We start from the raw sequence: 14,863 nt of genomic DNA, 5'->3' as shown, positions 1-14,863 counted from the left end.
CAATAAATAGGCCATAGTAGTGAAGTAATTACAATTTAGCAAATTAACACTGAAGTGACAGATGTGCAGATGATGATGTGAAAGAAGAAATACGGGTGTGCAAAATAGCAAAAAAAGTAAATTAAAAACAATATGGGGATAAGTAGGTACTTGGATGGGCTATTTACAGATGGGCTATGTACAGCTGCAGCGATTGGTAAGCTGCTCAGATAGCTGATGCTTAAAGTTAGTGAGGGAGTTAGAAGTCTCCAACTTCAGTGATTTTTGCAATTCGTTCCAGTCATTGGCAGTAGAGAACTGGAAGGGAAGGCGGCCAAATGAGGTGTTGGCTTTGGGGATGACCAGTGAGATATACCTGCTGGAGCGCGTGCTACGGGTGGGTGTTGTCATGGTGACCAGTGAGCTGAGATAAGGCGGAGCATTACCTAGCAAAGACTTGTAGATGAATATCTTCAATATGCACCTCGGAATTGGATATGGACACGCGCAGTTGCATCACGGATGTGTCTGTCTTCACTTGCGAGAAAGACCCGATCAGTGACAGAGAGCTGAGACGATTCAGATTGCGCAGCACACTCAGAGAGAAGGGCACAACGCAGAACTCCGGGCCACAAAAGGCATGGATTTTTTTAGGGTGCATTATAGCCACAAAGGTGATGCCGCAGTGAAATTCGAGGCTTTATCAAGTGCTTGTCAAATTGTGAATGAGAGACTGATAAAGTGTGTACAGCCTGCGAAAAAAAAACTAAGCAGAGCTCATGCCTTTTCATGCAATTTTTTTCAAATCCTCATTAGTCTCATCATGCAGCCTTACAATGTATTAAATCTCAAAAACATATAGTCCAATGTTTGTAGAACAACTAGTTACATTAACTCTAAATAAGCATGTACCCGTTTCTTTTTAACCGCTCAACACCGAGTAGAGACATATGTACTCCCTCCAATCGTTTGAAGAATTTAAAAAAATATTTTACTCAGCTTTGTTCATTTGTATTCTTCATACTATAACATAATGCCACGGAATTATAAGCAAATCTTGTCTGCTAAATAAACTAGTATATCCGACAGCCATTTGGCATAGCCACATCAGGACCTAACATAAGCACAACATACTAATGCCCATAATTTTCCCAATTTCCCAACCTAAACTGTGAATGTTTAAATGATGTATTCAATATAGACAAAAATACAATCATTTGTGTGTTATTAGTTTAAGCACACTGTTTGTCTATTGTCGTGACTTAGATGAAGATCAGATAAAATTTGTGCAGAAATCCAGGGTTCACATACTTTTTCTTGCCACTGTATGTTCCATATTGTACCATGGCTGTTATCAGAGCCGAGATGCAGGAGGTTTTGGAGAGAGCTATGCTGAAGACCTGCCTACCTTCAGCTTGTCCCCACAGGAGTACATCACCAATGTAAGTCTTTCCTGCTATGAGCTCAACATCTACAGGCTAATTCAAATCAAAGAGTAAAATAGTATGTTTTATATGTATTGTCATGACTCTCTAGCCTTGATGAGGATCACAGGTGCCAGATCAGCCTTGCACATGGCTGACAGATAGCTAGACCCCCTCCCTCTCCCACAGGATAGTAGAGGGGGGAGTTGGGCCAGTTTTATGACTTAATAGCCAGTCATAAATAGTTGGCACAAACTCGCCCTCTGGCTCTCTAGTATGGGAAGGCAAAAATCTTTGTTCCAGAGACTTTTGCCACCAAAACCTTTTTTCTCCAAGAGAATGTACTTTGGAACAATATTCATAAGATATGAATATTAAGAATGTTCTGTGGGGATTTAAAGAATAGTCCTGTCATGTTGCTTCTCCTTTTATGATGTCATTAAAAACTATATAACGGAAATACTGTAATTGGGAAGTAAACACATTCTAGCTGTAAAGTTTCCATCCAATAGGATGTTAATACAAAATGAAGAACGATAAAACTATTTTTTGAAAAGATAGACATGTGATTTTAAACTTCTAGTGAGATAATGGTTTTCATGTCTGTTGCACACTAAGCCACGCCCCTAATGAGGTCAGAAGAGCATGTCAGTGTGATGGAACCGCCTTTCCGACCAGAGTGATTTAAAAGGACTCACTAAGAATGAACATATCAGACCAAAACATGCCGGGTTGCTGCTGATGTGTAAAGTGGTCAGGAGCCTGAACCTGAATAATCAACCTTGAGACCACTAGGAGACCAGCCTGACAGACAGCGTGAGCTGAACGTTACTAATGGTTAAAACTACAAGACCAGACCGTGTGGAGCGGTGGCTACACGGCTGAAAATGGTGAGAACCCGTACATTGTAGGGTTACTACTGGCGTGTAAAGTGGTTGGGCGCTCTACCCTGAATAATCAACCATTGATACCAAAAGACGTGAGACGTTAGTCTACAAGATGAAATGGTGAGAATCTGGAGCTCTCAACTTCAACACTAGAAGAGAAGATCACCTAGGAGACTATAAACATTCACAGTCTGCAGCTGTGTAAAAGGGCTCCAAGAACTTTGACTAAAGACATACGTTGGGAAGGAGAATCCCCACAGACCATTGGTACATCTTTAGTGTCTGTCTAACATCCACTCCACTACCAGAGAAGCTCTACAAAGATGGACATTGTGACCTCTGGTGGACCACCGTAGACTTACATATAGCCACTACCCATTGACGGATCGATTGGTTTCAGTGGGTAGATGACGATCAGGGACAGCTATGTGTAAATATATATTGCATTTCTAATCCGAAGGAGCGGTGGTTAGGGTGCTAAGTATTAATATTTCCGTGAGTGTAGCTTCCAAATGTATCCAAGTGTTGTACCCCTCCCTCTCCATATGTGTAACAAGCCGTCGTATCTTGTCAGTCCACTAGCGACTTTTATCTCATGTTAGTGTGTATGTGTATTCTGTTGTTATTTGTTTAGTTAGTAAATAAATGATTAAATTAATGTGTAGTACTGGATATTCAGAAGGGCTAGGGTTCTTGCGGATCCAAGGATTATGCGCTGTTCAGAATGAGACTGATGTAATAATGATTAATAAGTGACCTGTTATTGATGTAAAAGATATCTATACATTTTTAGTTTAAGTCGGGAGATAGTAACTCATTAAACAACTTTTCCCGTAGTGCCCCAAATTCCTCATGAGTTAATTGTCACATGATTAATTTAATCGAGTAACAATTAAACATAGTTAGTTGATACAATAAATAAGTAATTAGATTAATGATCGTCATGCCACGACAATATTATGTAATACATAGCCTGTCTTTAGAAAACAATAGTGGGGTTTTCTATTGGAAATGTTCAGTTAGTGTTACTATAGTACCATGAATGTTCAGGCTAGCAGACATGAGTGTGTTAAGGTGGCTAACTGCCTGTGTTTCTCCCTGACAGATAGGACAGTACATCATGTCTCTGCCGCTCCACTTGGAGCCCTTTGTGACGCAAGAGGACCCGGCACTGGAATTGGCTCTGCATGCAGGCAAACTGCCCTTCCCTCCTGAGCAAGGTGACTGTCTCTCCTCTTCTCTCCCCCGCTCTTTCTGTCTCTCCCTCATCTGTCTTTGAAATGTTTTTTTACATTGGATAAAAGTAGAAACTCAGAGCTACAAAATGGCATATCATACACTGCATTTGAGGAACAATAGGAAAGTCAAATCAAATGTATTTATATAGCCCTTCGTACATCAGCTGATATCTCAAAGTGCTGTACAGAAACCCAGCCTAAAACCCCAAACAGTAAGCAATGCAGGTGTAGAAGCACGGTGGCTAGGGAAAACTCCCTAGAAAGGACGAAACCTAGGAAGAAACCTAGAGAGGAACCAGGCTATGTGGGGTGGCCTATCCTCTTCTGGCTGTGCTGGGTGGAGATTATAACAGAACATGGCCAAGATGTTCAAATGTTCATATAATAATAATCACAGGCAGAACAGTTGAAACTGGAGCAGCAGCACGGCCAGGTGGACTGGGGACAGCAAGGAGTCATCATGCCAGGTAGTCCTGAGGCATGGTCCTAGTGCTCAGGTCTTCCGAGAGAGAGAAAGAAAGAGAGAATTAGAGAGAGCATATTTAAATTCACACAGGACACCGGACAGGACCGGAGAAATACTCCAGATATAACAAACTGACCCTAGCCCCCCGACACATAAACTACTGCAGCATAAATACTGGAGGCTGAGACAGGAGGGGTCAGGAGACTGTGGCCCCATCCGATGATACCCCCAGACAGGGCCAAACAGGAAGGATATAACCCCACCCACTTTGCCAAAGCAAAGCCCCCACACCACTAGAGAGATATCTTCAACCACCAACTTACCATCCCGAGACAAGGCCAAGTATAGCCCACGAAGATCTCTTCCACGGCACAACCCAAGGGGGGGCACCAAGCCAGACAGGAAGATCACATCAGTGACTCAACCCACTCAAGTGACGCACCCCTCCTAGGGACGGCATGAAAGAGCACCAGTAAGCCAGTGACTCAGCCCCTGTAATAGGGTTAGAGGCAGAGAATCCCAGTGGAAAGAGGGGAACCGGCCAGGCAGAGACAGCAAGGGCGGTTCGTTGCTCCAGAGCCTTTCCGTTCACCTTCCCAGTCCTGGGCCAGACTACACTCAATCATATGACCCACTGAAGAGATGAGTCTACAGTAAAGACTTAAAGGTTGAGACCGAGTTTGCGCCTCTCACATGGGTAGCAGACCATTCCATAAAAATTGAGCTCTATAGGAGAAAGCCCTGCCTCCAGCTGTTTGCTTAGAAATTCTAGGGACAATTAGGAGGCCTGCGTCTTGTGACCGTAGCATAGGTGTAGGTATGTACGGCAGGACCAAATCAGAGAGATAGGTAGGAGCAAGCCCATGTAATGCTTTGTAGGTTAGCAGTAAAACCTTGAAATCAGGAAAGTAACTCTTCTTTGAAAGTTGATCAACTTGTAAACTCACTTTTGAGAAAATGGCCTTTTTGAATGTTTTGGTATCTAGTGAAGAGCTCTTCTTTGTCTACACCCATTCAGCATCGTTCACACACTCTTAAGCTTTAGCACCACCCATCTCGTTTCACTCTCGGAGCGTTCAGAGCGCACACTTGACGCTCTGGACGATTATTTGTTTACCTATGGATAACATATGAAAAGAGCCTAACCAGCTCCGCTGGCAACAATTTAATTCTGCTTTTTTGCAGACGTTTACTGACACCGGCCATATTCAACGGGTGCTGTACACATCACATAATGAGCCAGCCAGCTAACGTTAGCTATTGAAACAACAATGAACACAGTGCCAACGATGCCACACTGCTGGAAGCTAACCAACCATGTTCAATGTTAGCAAGCTAACATTAGGCTCTAACTAGAAAAGTAAATGGCTCTGGGATACGAATAATAACGTCAGCTAGGGAGCCAGCCAGCCAACACTAGCTAGCTAACAGTACATTTTAGCTTGAAATAAAAACCACTTTCTGTCAAAATAGCTAGCTACAGCTATACGTTTCTATCTTACCTGTATACATCATCAATCATGATGGATGTGTCTCCCTGTCAGGAATGCCATACCACGGTTGCCCTTAGTTTGAATATGTAATCCGGAGACTGGTGTTTTCTCAATCTCTTTAGCTATCATACTCAAATTCCACTGATTTCAAAACTTGATCCTCCAGTAAGCATTTCACTGTAAACCTGTTGTATTCGACTCGTGACAAATAACATTTTATTTGAGGTGATGACCTTCCGGAGCTGGACAACACGGCAGACTACTGGCTGGGCTCTATCGCCAGGGCGACGATGCAGACGTACTGTGATGCTATCCTGCTCATCCCAGAGCTCACGGCCCACTCTACCAAACAGCTGGCCACTGACATTGGTACCTGACCACCATCACTTACCTACAAAATGTGCTTGATAGATCTAGACCTAGGGAACTATGTTGGACATGAAACATGTTTATAAGTCATTGCTTCTTGTGTGCCGTTTGATCATCTGGAGTTGGTTGTTTAGAACAAATCTAAATCTACTATGGGTTTTTATCTACAGACTCATAACATTTGCAGACGATTTAACGTAAACCAAGAAGCAATACATACTTATACACACATTGGTTGTAAGTGTGTAGTTATTTGTAACTACATTGATGTTGCTAGTAATAGAGCATCGTCAAGTATTCCAAAGTCCTACTTGCCAAAGCGTCATTAAGCTTTGCTGGTACACTCTACATCTATTTGTAATCTCGGAAACTCACAACTAAAATGTTGCGTAATTGCATCATATGCTCGATTAAGTTCAGGGGGAGATGTTAGAGAAAGGTACAAATGTGACTTGTGAAGTCTCCACCCCCCTTCAAGTCTATAGGATGTTCCCCCTCCCTTTCAGAAATTCGAAAGATGCGAGCGCCGGGAAAAAAAATCTGCAAACCGTTCCTCGTTGTCATCACATCCCACAATCATCTGTTGACAGATGCTACAATACCATTTATGTTACGTCTCCACAAGAGATGAATTGGTAAATATATATATAGTAGTAATTAATAGGTAATAATATAGTGCCTTCAAAGTGGTCACACCTTTATTTTTTCCACAGTTTGTTGTTACAGCCTGAATTTTAAAATAGATTAAATTGAGATTGTGTTTGTCACTGGCCTACACACAATGCCCCGTAATGTCAGTGGAATTATGTTTTGGGACTATTTTACAAATTAATTAATTAAATTACAATCTGAAATGTCTTGAATCAATAAGAATTCAACCCCTTTTATGGCAAACCTAAATAAATTCAGGAGTAAAAATGTGCCCTAAATAAGTTCAAGACTAAAAATGTGCTTAAGATCGGTGTGTGAGGTTGTAAGTAACAAGAACATTTCCCAGGACATAGACATATCTGATATTCTCAGAAAGTTTAAATTATTGTTAATCTAACTGCGCTGTCCAATTTACAATAGCTATTGCAGTGAAGGAATACCATGCTGTTGTTTGAGGAAAGTGCACAGTTATGAATTTTAAAATGTATTAATAAACCAATTAGACACATTTGGGCAGTTTTTATACATTTTGAACATAAATGCAGTCTAAAACTTTGCACATACACTGCTGACATCTGGTGGCCAAAATATAAATTGCAACTAGATTACTATCTTTTACTTAATGTACATTAATTTCACATATCCACAAATTTGAAAGTGTTTTCTTTCAAATTGTATCAAGAATATGCATATCCTTTGCCTCAGGTCCTGAGCTACAGGCAGTTAGATTTGGGCATGTCATTTTAGGTGAAAATTGAAAAAAAGGGTCCGATCTTTTTAACAAGTCAGGTAAGTTGCATGGACTCATTTTTGTGCGATCGTAAAGATTAACATAATTTTTTCTGTACCCCACACAAGGTATGTAAGGTTCCTCAGTCATGCAGAGAATTTCAAACACAGATTCAACCCCAAAGACCAGGGAGGTTTTCCAATGCTTCACAAAGAAGGGCCCCTAATGGTAGATGGGTACAACAACAACAAAAAACAGACATTGAATATCCCTTTGAGCATGGTGAAGTTATTAATTACACTTTGGAGTGTGTAGCAATACACTCAGTCACTACAAAGATACAGGCATGCTTCCTAACTCAGTTGCTGGTGAGGAAGAAAACCGCTCAGGGATTTCACCATGAGGCCAATGCTGACTTTAGAATAGTTAGTTTAATGGCTGTGATGAGAGGAAACTGAGGATGGATCAACAACTTTGTAGTTACTCCAAAATACTAATCTAATTGACAGAGTGAAAATAAGCCTGTACATAATACAAATATTCAAAAACATGCATCCTGTTTGCAACAAGACATTAAAGTGAAACTTAAACATTTTTGGAAAATCTAACTTTTTGTCCTGAATACAAAGTGTTTGGGGCAAACCCAATAAAACACATTACTGTGTACCACTCAACATATTTTCAAGCATAGTGGTGGTTGCATCATGTTATGGGTATGGCTTGTAATCGTTAAGGACTCTGGAGTTTTTCAGTATAAAAAAGATAGGGAATGGCACTAAGCACAGGCAAAATCCTAGAAGAGAACCTGGTTCAGTTTGTTTTCCACCAGACACTCGGTGATGAATGCACCTTTCAACAGGACACCTAAAACACAAGGCCAAATCTACACTAGAGTTTCTATTAATACTTTCTGAAGGCACTAGTATGTCCATACTGTGTTTTCAGTGTGTCTGTAAAAGTGTTGGTCTTCTAACTCCCCACAGACTATCTGAGCAACGTGATGGATGCTTTGGGCTTACAGCCCTCCAGGACCCTGCAGCAGATAGTGACCCTGCTGAGGGCCAAGCCAGAGGAGTACAGACTGACAGCCAAACTGCTACCCCGTAGACTGGTGTCCACCATCGCTGCCCTGAGGGGGCTGGACCACTGACCACGGTCGCACTCTAAACAGGTAATGGACTATGGATAAAAATGAGCTCTTTTGCTAACTCTGGCACATTGACATTTATATGAACACTGAAATGTTGATTTAATGTGCACTGTCCTTGTCCCATAAGTCAAACATTAGAAATATCGGGCCCAGAGTTCTCTCACCCTAACACAAATACATTGTTTCAGACGTATCTTGTGTTTACACCTGACTAAAAAAACTTGTGTCAAAGAATTGTAGATGAAAAACAATCAAATGACAAACATATGATGTATAAATATGGATTTATGTAATGTAACAATCACATAAACAATCTGTTTCCCTTTCTGTAGATATGATAACTGGAGTCTTGACCCCTGGTGTGGCAGAAACCTGAAGTCTCCATTTAGGGATATTCCCATCATGAAATGGCTATAAGCAACGTCTGGTTATCAAATATTTAAACTGCTTTGGCATCGTACTCTTTATGTCGTCTTTTTTTATATTTATTATGGCTCATTTCTGGAAATCAGGGTAGAAATGGTTTTGCTTATTTGTAATGTACTGGAATCTGTCCACTAATTGAATAAACATCTGGCCTCTGTCTTCAACTCTTTGATAATGAAGTTAATTGAAGATTCAAATGAAATGTCTGATTTTAAAGGAGACATTTTATTTTTAGAACCAAATCTCTGTGTGATGTAAATGTAATGTTGTAGAAAGGTTCAAACACCTCTTTTGTGATTTAACTTGTGTAGCCCTGAAAAAACATGAACAAAGGCAACAACAACAAAAAATACCCCAAAATATCCTTTTCGAAACGGCAAAGCTGTTTAGTGATGCAGGTTGGTAGATGTTGTACACATGAAACTGTTATTCCGAACTTTATCCGCAACATTATATTCAATTTTTTTTCGACTCGAGCAATACCTCTGTCCATTCCAATGTGAAGGAAACACTTGAGCAAATAATAAGAGGTACAAAGTGTACTGAACAAAAATATAAATGCAACATGCAACAATTTCAAAGATTTTACTGAGTGACAGTCACCAGTCATCATATGTCGCTTTGAGGCAATCAACACTGAAACATGGATGAGAGCACCAGCTGTTCTGGACGACTGTGTGATCTCGCACTGCGTAGCCAATGTGACATTCACAAGGCCGCGGGGCCAGACGGATTACCGGGACGTGGACTCGGAGCATGCGCAGACCAACTGGCAAGTGTATTCACTGACATTTTCAACTTCTCCCTGACCGAGTCTGTAATACCAACATGTTTCAAGGAGACAACCATAGTCCCTGTGCTCAAGAAAGCGAAGATAACCTGCTTAAATGACTACCGCCCCATAGCACTTACGTCGGTAGCTACGAAGTGCTTTGAAAGGATGGTCATGGCTCACAGCAATAACATCATCCCGGAAACGCTATACTCGCTCCAATTCGCATACCACCCCAACAGATCCGAAGATCTCAATCTCACTCCACACTGCCCTTTCCCACATAGACAAAAGGAACACCTATGCGAGAATGCTGTTCTTTGACTGAAGCTCAGCATTCAACACCATAGTGCCCACAAAGCTCATCACTAAGCTAAGGACCCTGGGACTAAACACCTCCATCTGCCACGCTGATCCCTCGGGTGCGTGCTTAGTCACCTCCTGTACTCCCTGTTCATCCACGACTGCATGGCCAAGCACGACTCCCAACACCATCATTAAGTTTGCTGACGACAACGGTGGTAGGCCTGATCAACAACAACGATGAGACGGCCTCTAGGGAGGAGGTCAGAGACCTGACCGTGTGGTGCAAGGACAACAACCTCTCCCTCAATGTGATCAAGACAAAGGATATGATTGTGGACTACAGGAACAGGAGGGCTGAGCACGCCCCCATTCTCATCGACGGGGCTGTAGTGGATCAGGTTGAGAGCTTCAAGTCCCTTGGTGTCCACATCACCAACAAACTAACATGGTCTAAGCACACCATGGCAGCCGTGAAGAGGGCACGACAAAACCTACTCCCCCTCAGGAGACTGAAAATATTTGGCATGGGTCCTCACATCCTCAAAAGGTTTTACAGCTGCACCATCGAGAGCATCTTGACGGGTTGCATCACTGCCTGGTATGGCAACTACTCGTCCTCCGACCGCAAGGCACTACAGAGGGTAGCGCGTACGGCCCAGTACATCACCGGGGGCAAGCTTCCAGCCATCCAGGACCTCTCTACCAGGCGGTGTCAGAGGAAGGCCCTAAACATTGTCAAAGACTCCAGCCACTCTAGTCATAGACTATTCTCTCTGCTACTGCATGGCAAGTGGTACCGGAGCACCAAGTCTAGGTCCAAAAGGCTCCTAAATAGCTTCTACCCCCAAGCCATAAGACTCCTGAACAGCTAATCAAACGGCTACCCAGACTATTTGCATTGCCCCCCCCCCCCCCCTCCGGAATGCTGCTGCTACTCTCTGTTATTATCTATGTGTATTCACTTTAACTCTACCTACAAGTACATATTACCTCAATTACCTTGACACTGGTGTCCCCACACATTGACATTGACTCTGTACCGGTACCCCCTGCATATAGCCTCCACATTGACATTGACTCTGTACCGGTACCCCCTGCATATAGCCTCCACATTGACATTGACTCTGTACCGGTACCCCCTGCATATAGCCTCCACATTGACATTGACTCTGTACCGGTACCCCCTGCACATAGCCTCCACATTGACATTGACTCTGTACCGGTACCCCCTGCATATAGCCTCCACATTTACATTGACTCTGTACCGGTACCCCCTGCATATAGCCTCCACATTGACATTGACTCTGTACCGGTACCCCCTGTATATAGCCTCCACATTGACATTGACTCTGTACCGGTACCCCCTGCATATAGCCTCCACATTGACATTGACTCTGTACCGGTACCCCCTGCATATAGCCTCCACATTGACATTGACTCTGTACCGGTACCCCCTGCATATAGCCTCCACATTGACATTGACTCTGTACCGGTACCCCCTGCATATAGCCTCCACATTGACATTGACTCTGTACCGGTACCCCCTGCACATAGCCTCCACATTTACATTGACTCTGTACCGGTACCCCCTGCATATAGCCTCCACATTGACATTGACTCTGTACCGGTACCACCTGCATATAGCCTCCACAATGACATTGACTCTGTACCGGTACCCCCTGTATATAGCCTCCACATTGACATTGACTCTGTACCGGTACCCCCTGCATATAGCCTCCACATTGACATTGACTCTGTACCGGTACCCCCTGCATATAGCCTCCACATTGACATTGACTCTGTACCGGTACCCCCTGCATATAGCCTCCACATTGACATTGACTCTGTACCGGTACCCCCTGCATATAGCCTCCACATTGACATTGACTCTGTACCGGTACCCCCTGCATATAGCCTCCACATTTACATTGACTCTGTACCGGTACCCCCTGCATATAGCCTCCACATTGACATTGACTCTGTACCGGTACCCCCTGCATATAGCCTCCACATTGACATTGACTCTGTACCGGTACCCCCTGCATATAGCCTCCACATTGACATTGACTCTGTACCGGTACCCCCTGCATATAGCCTCCACATTGACATTGACTCTGTACCGGTACCCCCTGCATATAGCCTCCACATTGACATTGACTCTGTACCGGTACCCCCTGCATATAGCCTCCACATTGACATTGACTCTGTACCGGTACCCCCTGCATATAGCCTCCACATTGACATTTACTCTGTACCGGTACCCCCTGCATATAGCCTCCACATTGACATTGACTCTGTACCGGTACCCCCTGCATATAGCCTCCACATTGACATTGACTCTGTACCGGTACCCCCTGCATATAGCCTCCACATTGACATTGACTCTGTACCGGTACCCCCTGCATATAGCCTCCACATTGACATTGACTCTGTACCGGTACCCCCTGCATATTGACTCTGTACCGGTACCCCCTGTATATAGCCTCCACATTGATATTGACTCTGTACTGGTACCCCCTGCATATTGACTCTGTACCGGTACCCCCTGTATATAGCCTCCACATTGACATTGACTCTGTACCGGTACCCCCTGCATATAGCCTCCACATTGACATTGACTCTGTACCGGTACCCCCTGTATATAGCCTCCACATTGACATTGACTCTGTACCGGTACCCCCTGCATATTGACTCTGTACCGGTACCCCCTGTATATAGCCTCCACATTGACATTGACTCTGTACCGGTACCCCCTGCATATTGACTCTGTACCGGTACCCCCTGCATATAGCCTCCACATTGACATTGACTCTGTACCGGTACCCCCTGTATATAGCCTCCACATTGACATTGACTCTGTACCGGTACCCCCTGCATATTGACTCTGTACCGGTACCCCCTGCATATAGCCTCCACATTGTTATTTACTGCTGCTCTTTAATTGTTTGTTATTCTTATCTCTTACTTTTTTTCGGGGGGTATTTTCTTAAAACTACATTTTTGGTTAAGGGCTTGTAAGTAAGCATTTCACTGTAAGGTGATTTTTTGATTTTATATATTCAGTTTCAATATAGTAGATATTGCATCTGTCTATGTATCAACGTTTACAAACTATCACTTCAAGTTAATCAAAGTTTAATATATTAAACTTCTCAGACAGATTCAGTTTTCAAATTCAATTCTCTAAATTCAGATTCAAAACCAGAGATAACATCCTGGTTCTTTGCCAGCCAGGAAAGGTTGAAGAGAACAGATAGAAGAGAATGCTCACTGTGGTAAACTGAAACTTCTGCCGGTTTCTCAAACCAATGTGCATGTTGAATATATTTTCTTCCCATGCATTTGGCTCTAGCAGTTGAATCGTTTTGGCCATTCCTGAAAGCTAACAGTACCAGGATGTTGTCTCTGGTTTTTAATCTGGAATTTAGAGAACTGAATCTGAATACATCTGAGAAATTAATATATGAAACTTTGATTAACTTGAAGTGATGTTAACTTTGATCCCACAGGATAAATGCAATACCTATGACTATTGAAACGGAATATATAAATATTGAATTTGAATATTCAAGTAAATTGAAATTGTTTTATTAAAAGTGAATGCAACATTCATTCAGTTCAATTTTTGAAAAATATTACATTCAAAATGATAAAATACTGTAATGAAACAGTCACGAACCCTCGACCTTCCATTCCGATGTCTAGGGCGCTATCGACTGTGCCGCAAAAGCATGCTCAAAGCGGAGGTGTTGATATCCGCGGTTATAAATCAATGGTCGTTACACTATCCCTCCATTCAAAGAGCGCGTCCTCGCGATAGCTTGCGACTCTTATAGGAACGCGCTCACCGGCCAACCACACGCACTGTCGTGGATGCAAGGTCCGATCCCACCTTCTAGCCCGAAGTCCAGCGCACTATCGACTGTGCCGCAAAAGCGTGCTCAAGCGAGAGAGTCGATATCCGCACTTATAAACCCAGGGTCAATACAATTGATGTTGACACTGAAATCGCTCCACAATCATCTTTCAAAATACACCGAGTCTTATTAATTTACAGCATTTCCCTCACTCAGGCAACAACAAATGTGCAAAACCTCTTGTTGCGCGCGGTGCTAAAGTCTTAAAAGCAAGCCAAACAACCATGAGTACAAACCTCTACTTCACATTTCCAATTCATAAAACTCAGGTCATATACAGTGTCAACGTTTATGATCACTATGTTTGATGTACAGTTACAAGATTATGTGGTGTCATACCCTAGGTTGTGAGAAAGTCTGCCGTGGCACAGGCACCTGAATGCACTCATGACTCCTTTCTACGTGCACCAAAATTACGATCTGTTTCACTGAATTGCCTTGTGAAAGCCTAACACTGTAATGTCGTATTTTATAACTGCTAGTCATGTTGGCAATAGAACAAGCTTTCAAATCATAACCAGCTGACCCAGATTGTGATTTATAATGAACATTTTTTTTTCTTCATAAAAGTGTATTGAAATTGCTTAGTCCTCTCACTCAATCCCTTGCAATTGTTGTCTATTTTTTTGTTGTTGTTGTCTTAAGTTGTACCTACACCAAATTTTCCAGGAATAGTATTACGTTACAGAATGCATCCAGACTATTTTCAGATTTCGTTATCAACTAATTATCAACTAATGTGGCGGAAAGTACAGTAAATGTAAAATGCACATAACATCAAGTGTAATGTTTGGTTTCAGTCTTGTCAGGTAAACTTTGACTAATACTGTTTCCATTCTCTACAAACTGTTCCCTTTCAATTGCTACCATGGTTAAGCATATGCTTTTCATGTTTCTTCTGTAAGAAACGTTTAAATTAGGCCTATGCAAGGTTATTATAGTTTTGTGATTTTTCTACTCGTTTTTATTTCTATTTGTTTTTAGATTTTATTTTGACATTTATTTTCAGCTAGTTTTCAAGTTTGAGTTTTGTAAAATCATTTCTATTTCGTTTT

General features: G+C 42.4%; 1 protein-coding gene across 15 annotated transcripts in view; it reads left to right on the top strand.

The window, feature by feature from the left end:
* LOC110498797 (conserved oligomeric Golgi complex subunit 7) overlaps positions 1 to 8,977 on the top strand; it is a 35,364-nt gene extending 26,387 nt beyond the window's left edge. For 7 of the 15 annotated variants that reach the window (XM_036955584.2, XM_036955588.2, XM_090211995.1 and 4 more), the window contains 5 exons: positions 1,338 to 1,421; positions 3,396 to 3,510; positions 5,713 to 5,856; positions 8,221 to 8,408; positions 8,720 to 8,977. In XM_036955584.2, coding sequence (XP_036811479.2) covers positions 1,338 to 1,421; positions 3,396 to 3,510; positions 5,713 to 5,856; positions 8,221 to 8,387 — 510 coding nt within the window. In that variant the 3' untranslated portion in view covers positions 8,388 to 8,408; positions 8,720 to 8,977. Of the gene's footprint in view, positions 1 to 1,337; positions 1,422 to 3,395; positions 5,512 to 5,712; positions 5,857 to 8,220; positions 8,409 to 8,719 lie in introns of those variants that run through there. The other 8 variants (XM_090212007.1, XM_090212005.1, XM_090211999.1 and 5 more) reach the window with 3 other exon arrangements.
* Positions 8,978 to 14,863: the final 5,886 nt, after the last annotated feature.

The sequence above is a fragment of the Oncorhynchus mykiss genome, chromosome 20 (genome assembly GCF_057628025.1).
Source record: "Oncorhynchus mykiss isolate SJ-2025 chromosome 20, ASM5762802v1, whole genome shotgun sequence".
NCBI lineage: Eukaryota > Metazoa > Chordata > Actinopteri > Salmoniformes > Salmonidae > Oncorhynchus > Oncorhynchus mykiss.
Note: the sequence above shows the minus strand (reverse complement) of the source record. Positions and strands in the feature narration are given on the sequence as shown.